At 44.9% G+C, this 16,618-nt stretch overlaps 1 protein-coding gene across 4 annotated transcripts in view; it reads right to left on the bottom strand.

Moving 5' to 3' along the window:
- Positions 1-16,618, bottom strand: part of LOC118286346 (apoptosis-stimulating of p53 protein 1-like) — a 41,631-nt gene that overhangs the window by 7,422 nt on the left and 17,591 nt on the right. For 3 of the 4 annotated variants that reach the window (XM_047337828.1, XM_035610723.2, XM_047337830.1), the window contains 10 exons: positions 9,622-9,717; positions 7,964-8,020; positions 7,586-7,706; positions 7,213-7,292; positions 6,922-7,089; positions 6,696-6,836; positions 6,361-6,556; positions 901-968; positions 419-632; positions 15-242 (listed from right to left, as the gene is read on the bottom strand). In XM_047337828.1, coding sequence (XP_047193784.1) covers positions 15-242; positions 419-632; positions 901-968; positions 6,361-6,556; positions 6,696-6,836; positions 6,922-7,089; positions 7,213-7,292; positions 7,586-7,706; positions 7,964-8,020; positions 9,622-9,717 — 1,369 coding nt within the window. Of the gene's footprint in view, positions 1-14; positions 243-418; positions 633-900; positions 969-6,360; positions 6,557-6,695; positions 6,837-6,921; positions 7,090-7,212; positions 7,293-7,585; positions 7,707-7,963; positions 8,021-9,621; positions 9,718-13,490; positions 13,707-16,618 lie in introns of those variants that run through there. The other variant, XM_047337829.1, reaches the window with a different exon arrangement.

The raw sequence follows: 16,618 nt of genomic DNA, 5'->3' as shown, positions 1-16,618 counted from the left end.
TGTTGTTTAATTACCTGCTTTGACTGTAGTTCTGTTGCTGAGAGATCCATAGTTTTTAGCCTGAGGCTGCTGGAGGTACATGCTGTAGATGGAGCTGCTGTTCATAGTGGCGGGACCCTTCCTGGGCGACTGGGGCCTGGAGGGATGGTCCGGGACGTAGGGGCGTACGGCCACAGCTGGAGGGGGATCCGTTCGCTCTGTCTGTGGGGACAGTGGAGAGGGCTGGGAGGTGGTGGCAGAACCTAACCACAGACATGGGGTGGGGGAAAATATAGAATTAACATGAGAAAATAATTCAGTTTCTCTGAAGAAATATTTTTTCAGACATTATTACTTAAATTAATAAGGCAAGCTATAGCACAGTCGGTCAAACACCCGTGTAATACATCAATTAAAGAACAACTCTTGCTTTAATGACCTTTGCTTGAATTAGGGGGGACTGAGATACGCTGTTGTATTAGCTGTGAGGAGGATGATGATGATGAGCAGGAGGAGGATGACGTGGCTTTAGCAAGACTAGATCGAGGCCAACCAAGTGTACCAGGGGCAGAGCGGGGCAGGGAGCTGGTGGCACAGTGGTGGCCCGCTGCCTGGTGGGTGGCACTGGGGTAGGTACCATAACCAGAGGGATGCTGGTGGGAGAAGGAGACATAGAAGAGCAAATTGAGAGAGAATTTGAAATTTTTTTTCAAAAGGAGTGACTGCATAGCCTCAATTTGGAAGGATGATTTTTCTCCCGAGATATATCTTGGGTTGAAAAGTTCACATTTACTGAACTGGCCTTCAAATGGGATCTGAGGAGGCCTCAGTGAGGCCATTAGAAATACAGAATTTACGATTATTAACTATTGGAATTATAATTTTCATTTTATATGCTAATGGCTAGAGTATAAACAGTACCTGTTCTGGACTGTTGGTCCTCCAATCGGACGCACTCTTACTGATGGTAGGCCACGATGCTTCATTGGCTACATGTAGAGAGAGAGCGAGAGGGGCAGTGTTGAGAAAGGGACAAAGGTTACGTCAGGAAAGGCAATTACGGAGAGGGAGGGGCAACGACAGACACAAACAGAAAGGACCCCTCAGTATGTTGAAAGTAAGTTAAAGGGGAAGATGAAAGAAGAAGGAGTTAGGAGACTTGCTGAAAAACAAGCAGCTGTAAAACCACAGAAAAGTGTCTGGTTGCTCAATTGTTGCGGGAATGTTTTAAACGAGCTGTCCTTATGTCACTCAATAACTACTAGTAGAATATCCAAAATAAATGAATAGATAGACAAAGTAAAAGCATATTACAGAGTTCTCTTCAAGAGGATCATAAAAACAGTGGAGATCAGGCTTGTGTGACCAACAACTTTCAATCCGTAGTGAAATACCTGGTCCATCACTTTGAACCACAAGTCCATAGACAGCTTCCAATTTCCAAGCCTCAACATAGCAAATACTGTACTAATGTGAAAGATAAGAGCTAAATTGCTTAAGATGTTCTTAATGAGCTTAATTGGTCTAGATGTTCAGATTGGTGATTGCAGTGTTTTCCCCACAGTAAACATGTTGTTTGCTTCCTGGAAGTGCCACAGCAATTTGCACAGAAGTCTCTCTTATCATGATCTTGGTTTAAAAAAACGCATGAGGGGTGTAGTTGCTTTGGTAACATCTGTATCTGATAGTGGAAAAATTCAGCGATTCTCACCTTGAGAATAACACTGGGTGGTTAAACATGGGAAAACGCTGAAAAACAACGCATTCCAAAACCCTAAACAACAAAAGCTTCTTGACTAAGGAGTGTGTTCCTAAGCCCTATGTTCCCTCAACCCTATGTTCCCTCAGCCCTGTGTTCCCTCAGCCCTGTGTTCCCTCAGCCCTGTGTTCCCTCAACTCTATGTTCCCTCAGCCCTGTGTTCCCTCAACTCTATGTTCCCTCAGTCCTGTGTTCCCTCAACTCTATGTTCCCTCAGCCCTGTGTTCCCTCAACTCTATGTTCCCTCAGCCCTGTGTTCCCTCAGTCCTGTGTTCCCTCAACTCTATGTTCCCTCAGCCCTGTGTTCCCTCAGTCCTGTGTTCCCTCAGCCCTGTGTTCCCTCAACCCTATGTTCCCTCAGCCCTATGTTCCCTCAGCCCTATGTTCCCTCAGCCCTGTGTTCCCTCAGTCCTGTGTTCCCTCAGCCCTGTGTTCCCTCAACTCTATGTTCCATCAGCCCTATGTTCCCTCAACCCTATGTTCCATCAGCCCTATGTTCCATCAGCCCTATGTTCCCTCAGCCCTGTGTTCCCTCAACCCTATGTTCCCTCAGCCCTGTGTTCCCTCAACCCTATGTTCCCTCAGCCCTGTGTTCCCTCAACCCTATGTTCCCTCAGCCCTGTGTTCCCTCAGTCCTGTGTTCCCTCAGCCCTATGTTCCCTCAGCCCTATGTTCCCTCAGCCCTTTGTTCCCTCAACCCTATGTTCCCTCAGCCCTGTGTTCCCTCAACCCTATGTTCCCTCAGTCCTGTGTTCCCTCAGCCCTATGTTCCCTCAGCCCTATGTTCCCTCAGCCCTATGTTCCCTCAGCCCTATGTTCCATCAGCCCTTTAATAGAAATGAGGGAACACAGGGACTAATTTGCGGGGAAATCCTTGAGGGATCATAGGGCTGAGGGAACATAGGGCCTAATTTTGATGGAGGGGGAAATGTCATAGAAATGAAGGAACATAGTGCTGAGGGAACACAGGGATGACCCCCTTCACTAACTATGCGAAAATGCTAAGCTCTCAAAAAATAAGGCCAACGGCGTAAACAAAAGTATTGGCTGGAGATGCAAAGCAGCAGTCTAACCCAACCTCCAATTCTCCACAGTGGTGGTGTTACATAAGTGAATGGCACAGTTCAATGCGAAACAAAGGACACAACACCAAGGTCGTGGTCGGTCACTAAATCTGGATTTGGACTACGACAGTTCTGGAGGTCAGTGACCTGGCTTAATGGGCCTCAGTTTCGCAACAGTTTAACAAACTTACCGTGTTGCACTTCCATGAACTAAAGACTAGTTAAAAGGAAATAGCCTGGTGAAAGTCAGCTCGCAGCTAGTCAACTTTTCATTGGCCTTTCTGATTATTGTTCTGGGGCCTTCGCCGACCTCCTACGTATGTTTCCACGTCTCCGTGCTGGAGGCTCTGTGAGGTTGTTCTCACAGGCACCGCTGAAAGCTAATGTCAGCACGCTAACAACCACACAGAGACAATATTGACATGGTAATGTTTCGCAGATGTTCATGTTCAGCATCATGGTTTACAGTGTTAGCACACTAATATTTGCTAATTACTATTTATTGGACTAGGAAAGTCAGGAAATCACAGAAGTTATTAAAGTCCCCCTCCACTCAAAAAAGTGTTTTTCTTCTGTTTCTGTCCTCTAAAATGTCTGACATTGACTTTAGGGACTAGTATTTGAGCAAATCCTGGCAAGCTAGATTTGGTACCTCACAAATACAGAAAACCAATCGCTTGTCGAATATGCAAATGTAGGCGAAGAAATCAGGAACTTCCAGTGCACGCAGACGCAGCGCATCCACGAGAGGACGGCCTGTATGTCTGTGGACAGTTAGCCTTAGCATTAGCAGGTCAAACTAGCGCGAGCAGCTGTGGTGGGCGGGGCGCGCGGCCTGTGTTATTTACATATCATGAATATTCATGGTCTCACAATTCCTCAATGAGGAAGAGAGAGTGGATGGTTTCCAGCCCCATTTCAGACGGTTTTTAAAAAAACTTCATGGGGGGGTAGACAATGTTAAACAAAATATTAGGCATAGAAGATTAGTTTTATAAAATTAAAAGTGCGACTGGAACGATATTTTAAGATATTCCCAAAGTGTTCGACAAATGTCAGACCAATATTGCCATTTTTTTAGAGCCACACCGCTGGCAGGACGAAAAATAACTGAAACAGCCTCTAGAATATAATTTAGTCCTTTGTGGGAAAATTCAAATTCCACTGGCTAAAATTCAGCATCCATGTCAAAGTGTCATTTTTTAGGCTGTTACCTAATCGTTGGGCCCAGCTATCAGTGGCACAACCACTAATGCTGATTAACTATTGAACCTGGGTGTCCCGCGGTCAGGGCAGTAAGCTGTGCTGTGAAACCTGTTGACTGCTGCTTGTAACCCGCTGACCCCAGGAAGACAACAGTCACGACAGGAAATAAACAGTCAGCCCTGTGCAATGCGGAAACTTGGCCGTCTGCCTCCGAGCCCTGATTAGACGTAGTCACTCAACTGCTAAAGAGGAAAGACAGCGCGGTGTACAGCGCCAGTACGTCCTGGTTCGAAAAAGGCAAAGGGGGTGGCCCAGGTTCAGGTCCAAGGTTTGAAGAAGCCTAATAGATGTAACACAATCCTCTTCTTCAGGTAACATCTAATGTGGGTTTCTGAACGCTAATCGTTTTTCTTGAACAACCTCGGACCTGAACATTCTCTGAGAGCTCCGAGTTCACAAGTTGTTGGATGTCAATTGATATATTGTAATCATAGACATACACAGTATTTGTAATTTAGATGTCTGAGGAAAATTCATTCATATTCCCGACAGCCTCATCTTTGCCCTCTGTCATCATGCCTTTCCTGCATTACATCACCTGTCTGCAACATTGTTGCCCCTGTGGCTTCTAGATGACGGAAGTAACGTTAATATTAGCGTCCGGCAGGGTGTTCTCATGACACAACCACTCGAATGCCAAGCATCACGTGTACACAACTTCCCGCACTACGACCGCAAGCTCACAAGCTGCATTTGAAGGCGGCAAAAAGACTGGATGGAGGTTGACAGGGCTCGCAATTACATTTCTGTTTCTGTTCATCTTTGTTCAAACACTGTAGACTGCTAGTACTGTATCCGTACATTACGAACACTCGTTAGAGAACTTTAATCTCTCTGTTGACAGCAGTAACAGAAATCATGATGCTCTTCTAAAAAACTCTCATTATCTGATTTACACACTGACACACACACACACACACACACACGCCGAATATAGCTACAAGTTAGTGTATCTCAGACTTCCTCTCATTCATCTGCTAAGACTGTTGACATGATTTACAACAATGTATTTTCCACATTGTATAAGCAGGGATAATAAATAGAGCTTGGGTATTCAGGAACACAATGGAATTTGTAACTTTGCTGGTCCAAGACACTTACAGACACACACTTAAACTAGTGTAGAGTAGAAATATTATGCTAATTCAATCCTGGGTGTTATTTTATTTTTGTGATATTTTGAGTGTGTGTGTGTTTGTGTTAATGTAAATGCGATTATCGACTACATTAAGGTTCACCTGGATTTCAAACCAATGTTGTCATTTCATTTTTGTTACCATTGGGAAGTTTGCTATATTCATCTGATTTTACAACTACAGCTTAAAGATTATGAACTGCGTTTTGTTTTTTTACTGTACCTAACCTTCTGACACCGGGCAGAAGGACTTGAAGGAATTATTGAACACGATTCTCAGCGCAGACTGTGGTTTGCCCTCAGTTTATTTCCTCATGCTGGCCTTCCTAACCGTGAGCAGCTGCTGGATATCACATGTCATGTCTGAGTCTTTATACACATGACCCTTACATTCTGAGGTCATTTTCTGAAGCTGACTCAATTATGTTCTCTCTCCCGACCATCTGTTCTGTTTACACAATCTGTATGGTTTGAATGCAGCCTTCGATTTTTCAGCATTTGGATTCAGGCTCATTCAAACATGCTTGTGAAATCACATACTTGTGCACAAATGATGGAGGAATCTAATATTAACAGGCCTACCATACCCCCTGAGGTGTGTATGAAGGAGTGAGTAACCAGGTGATGTTATTCTATCACTGGAGCTAGCAGTGAGTAAGATTCTCCAGCACCTTCTAGGGACTCACTGCTGTTACTGTCGCCCCCCAGCGGGACCCGAGTTCCCTCCCACGTCTCTGTGGACTCTGACAGGACGTCTAAATCTGACTCTTTCCATTGGCTGGGAGGGTTCCTGACGCCATTCCTGTCCTCCTCTGCATGGCCACACCCACCACAACAACAACAACATGCGCAACAGGGACAACACCACGATTACATCATAACCATGCCACGGAACGGTTACAGCCACAGTCACAACAGTAACCACCATCACACCATCAACAAGTGACAAAACAATAATCACGAAATTACCGGTAAGATTTACACATCAACATTTAAAATGACATCAACAACAACAACAAGAACAGATAAGGGGAAAGGAAAAAAAGGAGCCAATAGAGAGGAAAAGAAAAATAGAAGGACAGCAAGTTAGAGATATAAGACAGATGCAGCCAGAAAAACTGAAGTAAAAGATGGCAAATCCTTTTTTTTTAACCAACCTGAGAGGGAGCGGATATGGCTGAGCGGGGTGGGTTTGGGTGGCGGGTCAGCTGCCAGGGGGTACCCCGCCTCCTGTCTCCCCTCGGTTGGAACTTGGATGTAGGGGCAGACGGCCGCCACGCGACCCAAAACCCCACCGCCGGGGTGGGAAGAGGGTTGAGGGGAGGACAGGCCTCCTCCATTCATACGACATAACTAGAGGAACCGAGAGACAGAACGAGACCTACAGTGACGGTGGAGCTGATTTCAAGCTGTCAGGAAGAATTAAAAAGCATTTCCTTCAGCTGGTTTGCTGAGGATAACAATCCATGATAACAAAGGGAATTTTTTGTACTTCAGCTCTCTTCTTGTGCAGTCGTTCCCTCAGGTCTCCGATGCGTTGATCCATCACTGTCACCTGGGCATTCCTCTTGTTCAGCAGCTCCTTGTTCTGGGCCAGCTTGCTGCTCTGCTCCAGGTTATGGCGGTTACGAGCCTTAAAACACGCAGCAGAAACACACTCACATGTTTATATGCTCCTTTCTATCTAACTAACCACCAATGTCTGAAGTATAATTTACCTGCAGCTCCTGATAGAGCTTCCTCAGCTCCAGGGCTGCAGGGCCGGACAGCGGTGACCCTTTCTGGCCAGTGGCAGCGCCATGGCACCCAGTGGGTGCCCCCGGAGTCGGTGCGACAGAGTGTAACTGAAGGCGCCCTCTCCTCAAATCCTCCAACTGCTGAGTCAGCTGGTGAAACGGTTTTAAAAAGAAACAAGTCAAACTGACTCAAGCTGTCATTTAGACCACTGTTGGTAGACTTTAGCTGATTCTTGAATCTGATTACTAAGCTCAAACAATGCTCAGAATTACCTGGTCGACTCTGATCACTGCAGTCTGCAGCTCCGCCTGCTTCTCCTGAAACAGGCTGCTGACGTGGTCAATCTCTGCAGCTGGAGACAGACGACGGGTGAGAAGTTAGATGTATTCACAGTGAAATGACATCACCGCTAATATCTTATATATTATGTGAGCCTATTCGTGTCTCTGAGAGTGAGTATGCATCTATAGAAATATGTATAATCAAATTTTACCAACAGCCAATTTTGTAATACATCAGCCCCTGCACTGTCTTGCACGTATTTCAGCAGATTAAATTCATGGTGCGTAGTCGTTTTAATAAAGAGTCATAGACCGCAGTGGCTGTAATTCATAGTCATCCTCCCTGCAGTGTGTTTGGGCTCACAGAGGTTTCCGTTGATCAGTTTACTGTAGTCCACTTGTCCCCTCATGGCTCGGATCTTCTTCAGCTTCGCCTCCTGAGTCTCCACTCGCTCCTTCAGCCGCTGCAGCTTCTCAGCTTCAGACTAGACCAGAGCGGAGAACGCAAACAACGTAAGCCAACTGTCCACTTGCCTTTTTTAGGCTTTTAAAGAATACCAAAAATAAATAATATATATTTTTGATATGCGATATATCCCACTGACTTAGCAGAGCTTGGAAGCCAGTATAGGGACAGTGCAGCATGTACACATGAAAATGTGTGTTTTATTGAGGCAGACTTGAAAAAACACAAACACGTGAGCCTCTCCTTAAAGACTGGTAGAAGACATGTGGATCCCACCTGTGTCTGTCCCTGGTTAGATCTGCCTCCGTGCTGAAGATACTTCAGTCTCTGCTCCTGCGGGAAAAGAAGATGAGGACATGATGAATTGTGGAGGTTTGCTTTTACTTCCAGCTTTGTTTTCTGTTGTATAGACACTGCATTTGGTGATCTCCATGAGTTCCAGACTTCAGCCAGTCAGTTAGTTCGTCCAATTTCTTTCGAGCCTCTGAAAGTGGATGCATTATGTACAAGAATTGCTAAATCCTAAATTGTTCAGGCAAAATTTTTGGCAAACCCCTTGAATTAAATCTCAAAGTCAACATCTTCATGGTTTAGTATTGCCAAATCCACTGAGGAGGTGCACAGTGTCCAAATAATTATGCACCGGACTGTTATTTTGGATACGTTATTGTATTGATTTACATTAGAGTTCATGCATTTATGTATTCAACAGCAACGCACATTAGAAAATAGATATCCTGCAGAAAAGGATGAGAGAGAGAGAGAGAGAGGGCAAGGCCTTTCATGTGCAATGCTGACTTTGGCAGTTTACACCACTCTCTGTATTGTGCTGGCAGCTGTCCTGTGTCTCTCTGTCTCCGTCTCTCTCTTTCTCTCTCACACACGCACGCACGCACGCACGCACGCACGCACGCACGCACGCACGCACACACACACACACAGGAAGAGGGAAATGGAATGTTGGCATGAAGCTTCCTATCATTCACTGGAGCCACATACACACACACACACACACACACACACACACACACACACACGCATGCACGCACGCACACACAGAGACTCACGTGCTGATAACTCATTACATAACGGTAGCCTGTTTCATTACCTAGATGGTGCAGCAGTAAACATGTATGCAGTGTTTTGGACTTGGAAGATGACATGGAAATCCTCACCCCACGTTGTGTGATGGATAAGATAATGGAAAGTGCCTCTGCATGGCGGCCGACAGACTTTTCCACCCTGAGAGGGAAACGCTGCATCGCTCACACACTGGAAGGAAACACTGAGTAGCTGTCCTTAAAGTTGGCAAATTGCTGCTTTGAAATGCTAAATATCAGCATGACGTTGTTGCCTCAGTTGGCTTTGGAAAACCACAATTGGCCAAATCAAAGTTGGTATTTGAAAATATTCCAGTTCCCTTTTGGAAAACATTTCCATATATTGTCTAAGTAGATTCTTAATCAAAATGAATAGAGAGACTCTTAGATTAGATTTTCTTTGCTCTTACTGGAGCACAATTTTTGGACTTTGACTTCCTGTGGTTCCCCTGTTGACCTCACATCCTGTCAACTCAAAGGTCCCTTTCTAACGTGGGGATGTGGGACAAGCGACCATGATCTCTCTCTCTCTCTCTCACTCTCTCTCTCTCTCACACACACACACACACACACACACACACACACACACACCAAGGTGTACAGTAGTCCACTGTCACCAATGGATTTGTTTCTTGCTTGCCAGCCCTTAAACCCTGACCTGGATTACATGTCCTGTTTCCAAGGAAGACGTATGAGCTGTGATCCACACACACACACACACACACACACAAGCACGCACGCACACCCTTCCGAGGCCTTAGCTCCCCTGACCTCCCTTTTCAGGCAGACTCCAGATAACCTCACAGTTACTGACAGGTAATCCATTCAAGTTACCTTGGCGACCAACATCTGTTGCTGAGCCTCTATTTGTTGCTGTTGTCTTGTCGCCATTTCCTGGAGCTCCGAGAGGGTCAGCTCAACACGGGGAACCTACAGACACACACAGGAACACACACAAGAGTTGCATATAGTAGTACAGTATGTCCATAGAAAAAGACTATGCTTGCCCCTCAATGACATACAACAGAGCAGAGGTCTGTTACTGACAAGATGACCCGCAGCTGCACACACGTCACCTCACACTTTGGGTGATATAGCAGCTTCAGTGTGCCACAGAGATGTTATTAGGCCAGCAGCTGGTGGCCTTGGCATCGTGACAGAGTTACAGTGTTGGTTTTCGGGGGAAAATATCCAGGATCCAATCTGCCCTGGTCATCACAGCACTGTGATACAGATGTCAACGTCGGCTGGGAAAAGTCAAATCCCTCTGATTATTTGTCTGGTGTTTTAACATGTCTATGATTGCGCGAGGAAATGTTAGTCCGTGTGTGTGTGTGTGTGTGTGTGTATTTGTGGTGTTGAGGGTGGGCTCATAGTGGAGGGAGAAATGCCTTTAGCAGACAACAGCGGAAGGTTTCAGCCCAGCCACATCCTGCTATTGTATATATTCACTCATGGACACACACACACACACATACAAACAGCATCTGGTCTGTTACATTCATTTCCAGTATACAGGGGGGCTAGACAATGCAAAAGTTTTCAACTTTTTGTCCTTAGAAAATGCATTCATGCCCCTCGCTAAACCTGTGACGACATTGTAGCGACGGCATCAATACTGCTGTAGGCCCGCTTCAGCGCCATGCCGCACGGCGCTGCATCATCATAAAGCCACAAACCTGTAGCGATACTCTAGAGTATACTGTAATGCAATACAAAAGTAAAATAACTTACTTAAGCCATTGACTTGTCCAAACCAAAACAGTCAGAAATATAAAACCAGCTGTTCAAGTTAAGTGTAAGGTGTTTCAGATATCTTGCATATATGTATCTCCATGTATGCAGTGGATAACACACAAGCAAAAACTCTAAAGGAACTGCATTTCAATAAAACATCATCACAACATATACCAACAAAACATAAAATAGAGCTGAATTCACACAAAACAACAACATAAGTAGTAGAATTGGTCATGATAAATTGATTACATTTTTAAGATGAGTATTTGCTAAATCTATTAGTCAGACTGTGTACATTTTATGTATATCAGTGGAAAATATACAGAGAAGATTAGCCACGATGTTGCCTATTGCGAGTAAATAGGAGCAAGAAGGACACTTAAGTGAAAAAACCCTGAGGAACCCCAGAATTAATGTGCTCTAAAGAAGTGATTATTTCTTATCGCAGCGCATCTGGGTTTCCAGCAAAACCCAGATGGGGTGGCCAATTGCATGGTGCTTCTATAATGTCAACTTGGAATTCAAATAGGTCAGTAAAACATTTTGATGTGTAAAAGGGTACACCAGTAGCTATGGATTCAGCATATAGTAGAAGTTAGCTGTATCATTTAAAACTTCTACAATTCAAGAAAAAGGCCCTTAACAATACGACAACAGATCTCAATCAAAACTCAATCTCCGCTGGAGATGAGCGCGAAACTGTTTCAAAACAGTTAGACAATGGGCCACTGAGGCCTCAGTGCATTTTGTTCAATGCTCAAAACATATAATCACGATCACTTGGTGGAGACTCGGGGAGGAGCTGGTGAAAAAGTTACATTAACAGAGCCCTAGGAATTTTGGCAATTCCTACATTCGAAAATCAGTGAAACTAATGAAACCCACGGGCCATTCGATGGCTCGGGGGGTGGGCGACCCAGCTCTGGCAGCATTAGCACCCTGCAAAATATCAGCATCTGTGATTAATGACACCGTGTTACAGACAGCATCATTGCCTTCCGGCTGACCCAAAGAAACAGTCCCTGACATTATGCATACACAGAGTATTCCAATACATCATGTTTGAGACGATGACATTCTGCACATTGGACCGGTTTTCCAGTCAGTGGTGCCAAGTTTCATCAGCCAACTGCCGACCTATGGGACTCTGCAGATCCTCACTTTTGATTTGCTTCTTGCTAATGTACTCCGGGCCAGCGCTGTCAACCTGAAGAAACCAGGCAGTGCCGGTATAATTACATCATCACTGTGATCCTGTGGAAATATTGCCAACAGTGGTGCAGCGGTAATGCGATTGGTACGACACGACATCCAGGAGCAATAACAACATGTCTTTCCCTTTTAAAGCCTTACCCGCAGTGTCCACCCGCACAACTTTATTCCAATCCAATACAACTGTAACCTGCCACAAAGTCCATCATAGCAATGCCTATAATTCCCAGTGTTTATTGACACTGTCATAGGGCACAAAACAAAATCACTTCTAGTTTCAGCACCGAGGTGAGTGTTATTGAAGCTGTTGTGCTGGACTGCTTTATATTCATAGGTAAAAACTCCCCTCAGTATATTTCAGTGAAAGTAACTTTGACTTATATCACTGAATGAACACATTTTCTGACAATGTTTCCAAAAAGTTAAGATAATGAGCTTCATAAAGCATTGGATTAGACCACATTAGATTGTACAGGTATACCTAACGAATTGGAGAGCGAGTGTATTTCAGTTTGTTACTGACACTAGAACTTGTAGATCCAAGAATGCATAGGTGGCAGAAGGCTGGGACTGGATAAACTACAGCCCCAAAGATTATCCCCTAGTCCGACCATGAGTGAGCCACATACAAACACTTGTCTGATTTCCAACCAACACTAAGAGAGGCGTGAGTGTGAACCAGAACAGTAAAGCCGTGAGCCAGAAAAAAACAAAACCACGAGCTGTTCTGTGAAGCTATTTGGTCATCCTAGGTTTCCAAAGAGGAACATTTTATTGTATGTACAGTATTGTATTTTTGTTTCTGCTTGGATCAGATCTCCCAGTTCTACCAGACAGCTGAACACTAGGATTTTTTGGTTTTACAAATATGATTTTTTAGAGCCGATACTATCGGCCGATATTAGCCTTTTAACAGACATACTGGTATCGAACAATATTTTAAGAGCCCGAGAGATATTATCGGCCGACAGATTTGAGCCTTTAAATGTGCATATATGTTTACATTTTATGTAAAATAAGTGTTTCTTATAAGTTCTATCTATTTGGTGGTATTTGTATTATCAATTTATAGTTATTTATGATAAAGTTCATGGTTAAACTAAAATACCAAGCCTCAATTACATGTCTATGTCATGAAGGTTTGATAACGACATCTTAGAAATCGTTGACAGATAAATATATAGATATATATTTATATATTATGATGAAATGACATGGTATATGTTCATTATGTCCGTCATGTGAAAATGCACTAGAATAAGGTGATTTTATTCCTGGAGATTTCTAAACCACATTTTAAAGGCAGCAGGGGGGAAAAAAAGCTTGGTCATCATCTGCTATAAACTAGCTGATATTTCTGAAGATATTAGGTTTCCTAAAGCAAACAGGAGGTAACGCTGCCTGCACGGTGCACTGCACAATACCTTGCAGACGTAATCTGCAATATTTGCCGAAAAAAAAAATGCTTTTCAGTCAAAATAGGGACGGGGGGGGGGCATCTTGTTTTACTGTCGATAAAGTTTATACCCTCACATATTGCAGTATTGCTATCGTCCCACTCTTTCTACCGATGACATGCATCCTACAGCTACTCAAAAGTTAACAGTTCACCTGACAGGCGGTGCCATGTATTTTTGCTGCCCATGCTGTTCGGACGCTGTGCAGCCTCCTGCCGACTGCGCCGCCCGGAGCCCCGCATGCTGACGTTAACGTGCGGTTTCTTATCAGCCCCCCCGCGGTGCTGTATTTACCTGCAGGCTGTCCCATGTGATCCTGCAGGAGCGGACTTTAATTTTGCTGCATTGTCCTTCAACAGTGAATTCCTGCACCAGATCCACCTCATTCCACTCCATGCTCACAGCCGCTCAGACGGACGCGGACCTTAAGGACCTTCAAATGCTTTGCAGGGAGAGAGGAAAAATGTTTGGAGTGTGGGAGAAAAAAGCTTAGAGGAGGGGGGAAACCAGAGCGATCCTTATCACAACTTTCCCTCTCGTCCGCCTGGTGATGTGCTGTGATTTATGACACTCTCTCCCTCCCACCCTCCCTCTCTCTCATGCAGCCTCTCTCTCAGTTATTGGTTTGTTCTCTATGACGTGTGAGCCCGCTGGAAAGCCCAATGATGTGACACTGCATTCAATTACTACAAACATGTCAACACACACAAAAACAGAGCTCCATCCCTATGTTTATACACTGTGACCCTCCTTTTCTCTAACCCTCCATCTCTTCTCTATCTTGCCTCCTGTCCCTCCAATCAGCTATTTCTGTACTTCCCTCCGCCCTTTTATTTAATCTCTTTATCTTCCTTCACCCCATCTTCCTCTACACCTTTCAACATCTTTCTTAACCCCCCCCCCCTACATATCTGCATTGCTTCATCCCTCTCTCAGTCCTTGTCATTCCTCTGCAGCTGGCTCTTTGCTGCAGCTACATCCCCATCTCTCTCTCTCTCTCTCTCTCTCTCTCTCTCTCTCTCTCTCTCTCTCCCTCTCTCCTTCTCCCTCTCCCTCTCCCCCTCTCCCTCTCTCCCCCTTCCTCTTCCTCCCACTTTCCCCCGGACAGGAGATCACTGCACCACAGCCTGGCGGGGCACTACACTTCTCTCAGTCATCCTCTGCCTCCAGCTCCAGATGTATTATATGAGGAAGATGGTGATATTGATAATGATGACGATGACGACAATGACGACGACGGCGACGACGGAATAATGGCCGTGGAAGACACGTGCATGTGACATTCATGTGCCTGCATACAAACAAACCGACGCACACCGGAGTAACAGCTGAATCCGGCTACGTCACAGTTTCCTCTACTGGCTTTCTCTGTCTCACTCTCTGCAGCGCACGCACACACACACACACACACAAACACACACACACACACACACACACACACCCCCACACACACACACACACACACACACACACAAACTGAGAGCAGACTGGATTTTTTTCATTATATTTTGATAATTAAAGAGAAATTGAATTGATTTCTACTGGAAGACATTTTCATTAACATTCAGCGGTTAAAAGCTGATAGTGATATGTTTGAGTTTCCAGCAGTATTTGACTGCACCAAAGAGCTTTAAAAACTCATTATAACTTTTCAAACCCCTGCACGGCTTTAATTAATTTTGGAAAAGTTAGCAGCTCTTCAGAGGGATAAAAAAATAAAAAGATCAGATTTGGGTGGAAACGGAAGAAACGACAGGTCTCCATGTAGACTGAGTGACATGTGAGTGACGATGACAAATGCTTTTGCACGTTACAGTGTTTCGATGTGTTGCTGTCCTGTTCAGAAAGCATTAATGTCTGGACTTGAACCGTTTGAAGGAAAAAAACACTTAGATGAACTGATCTTCTTTATTCGGAGTGTCGACACTGTGTGGTACTGGCGAAGCTCGTGTTTCCATACCCGGTGGTTTTCAGACCATTTGAACCGCTTCTATTGGACTGGTTGGGTAAAAATGCTTCGGAGGCTGCTTGGAATACTTGGAAGCTAATATTTCCCTGGGTGGTTTTTTTACTGGTAAAAAGTTTTTTAGGCTACATTCCAGTGAGTCAGCCCTTTTAGGGCTCCTTCCTCCCTCCTGCCACAACTTTGACAAGAAGAGGAAGAAGAAAAAGAAGAAGAGAATGATAGGGCCCTAGAAACATGCCATGGATGACTGATGAGGGACAAAACCAAATGCCATTTCATTTAAATGTATTTTGTCATTCAATTAGCCAACTTACAAGAAGGGGGGGGGGGGGGGCAGCGTTACATTGATTATCTGAGCTCTCCACACGATCCATGATTCAAACAACGTCAACATGTATGATCATGTCGTCAATAGTTTTATAGTTCATTCTGTAAGAGTGATATGACATGGAGCTGTTTAACCGTGTCAGTACTGTACAATGTTTTACGAACCGCGACTCTGGATCCGCCAGTAGTGACCCATTCGCATCACTCTGCTGGCATGTCATCAGACAGACGCCCTCGCCACTCACAAACTCTTAGAAACTCCTTCTTGATGTATTTCACAAGCTATTTAAGGTTTGGTTACTGCCACGTTTGGCTAAATCCCCATAGTGGATTATCTTATTTTACCTTTTCTTATCTTATCTTATCTAATGGTGCGGAGCCCCGGCTCCCCCAGCCGGCATGTCGCAGTGTCCTTGGGCAAGATACTTGACCCCAAATTGCCCCCGATGATTTGTGTGTGTGTGTGTGTGTGTGTGTGTGTTAGTGTGAAGCTTTGCATTCTCTTAATTATACTGAAAGTGCACAGTTGCTAATGGAGACAATTTCTTCGTAACCTCCAGCGCGGTTCACTGGTCTCTGCGGCAGTTTTTACACATGTTGTGATTGCAGCGATAATCTGAAGCACATGGGAAAAGTTCACCTTCTCAGTTTGTGTGTATTACGTTTCCCAACAGAGCATATGTTCTCAGAGTGCACACACACACACACACACACCCACACACACACACACACACACACACACACACACACAAACACACACACACCTTGTTCTGATCATAGGTCACCCTAGCGATGAAACCCATCCCCTTCCCATCTGCTGTACGCCTCCAGTAAAAATATTCCTCCTAATCTACAATAACAGCCCTCAGACATTCCTGCAGCCCCAGCGTCGGACTACACGGGAAGACTCTGTTATCAGAACCGCCGCAGTGACCAGCGTTCACACAGCAGGGTGGCCCGTCCTGTGACCGAGACGCGTCTTTGAAATCCACCACAAAGGCGCTCGTCCATCGCGACCAACTATCCGGACTTTTGCGTTCCCTTAAAAAATCCAGGGCGTCTACGTGCTGGACCTAGGGAGCACTCACTCGGGTCAAAGTTCTGACGCCACACAATACCACCCCGGTAT

This window comes from Scophthalmus maximus, chromosome 15, assembly GCF_022379125.1.
Source record: "Scophthalmus maximus strain ysfricsl-2021 chromosome 15, ASM2237912v1, whole genome shotgun sequence".
NCBI classification, from domain to species: domain Eukaryota; kingdom Metazoa; phylum Chordata; class Actinopteri; order Pleuronectiformes; family Scophthalmidae; genus Scophthalmus; species Scophthalmus maximus.
The sequence above is the reverse complement of the archived record's forward strand: the minus strand, read 5'-3'. Positions and strand labels throughout refer to the sequence as shown.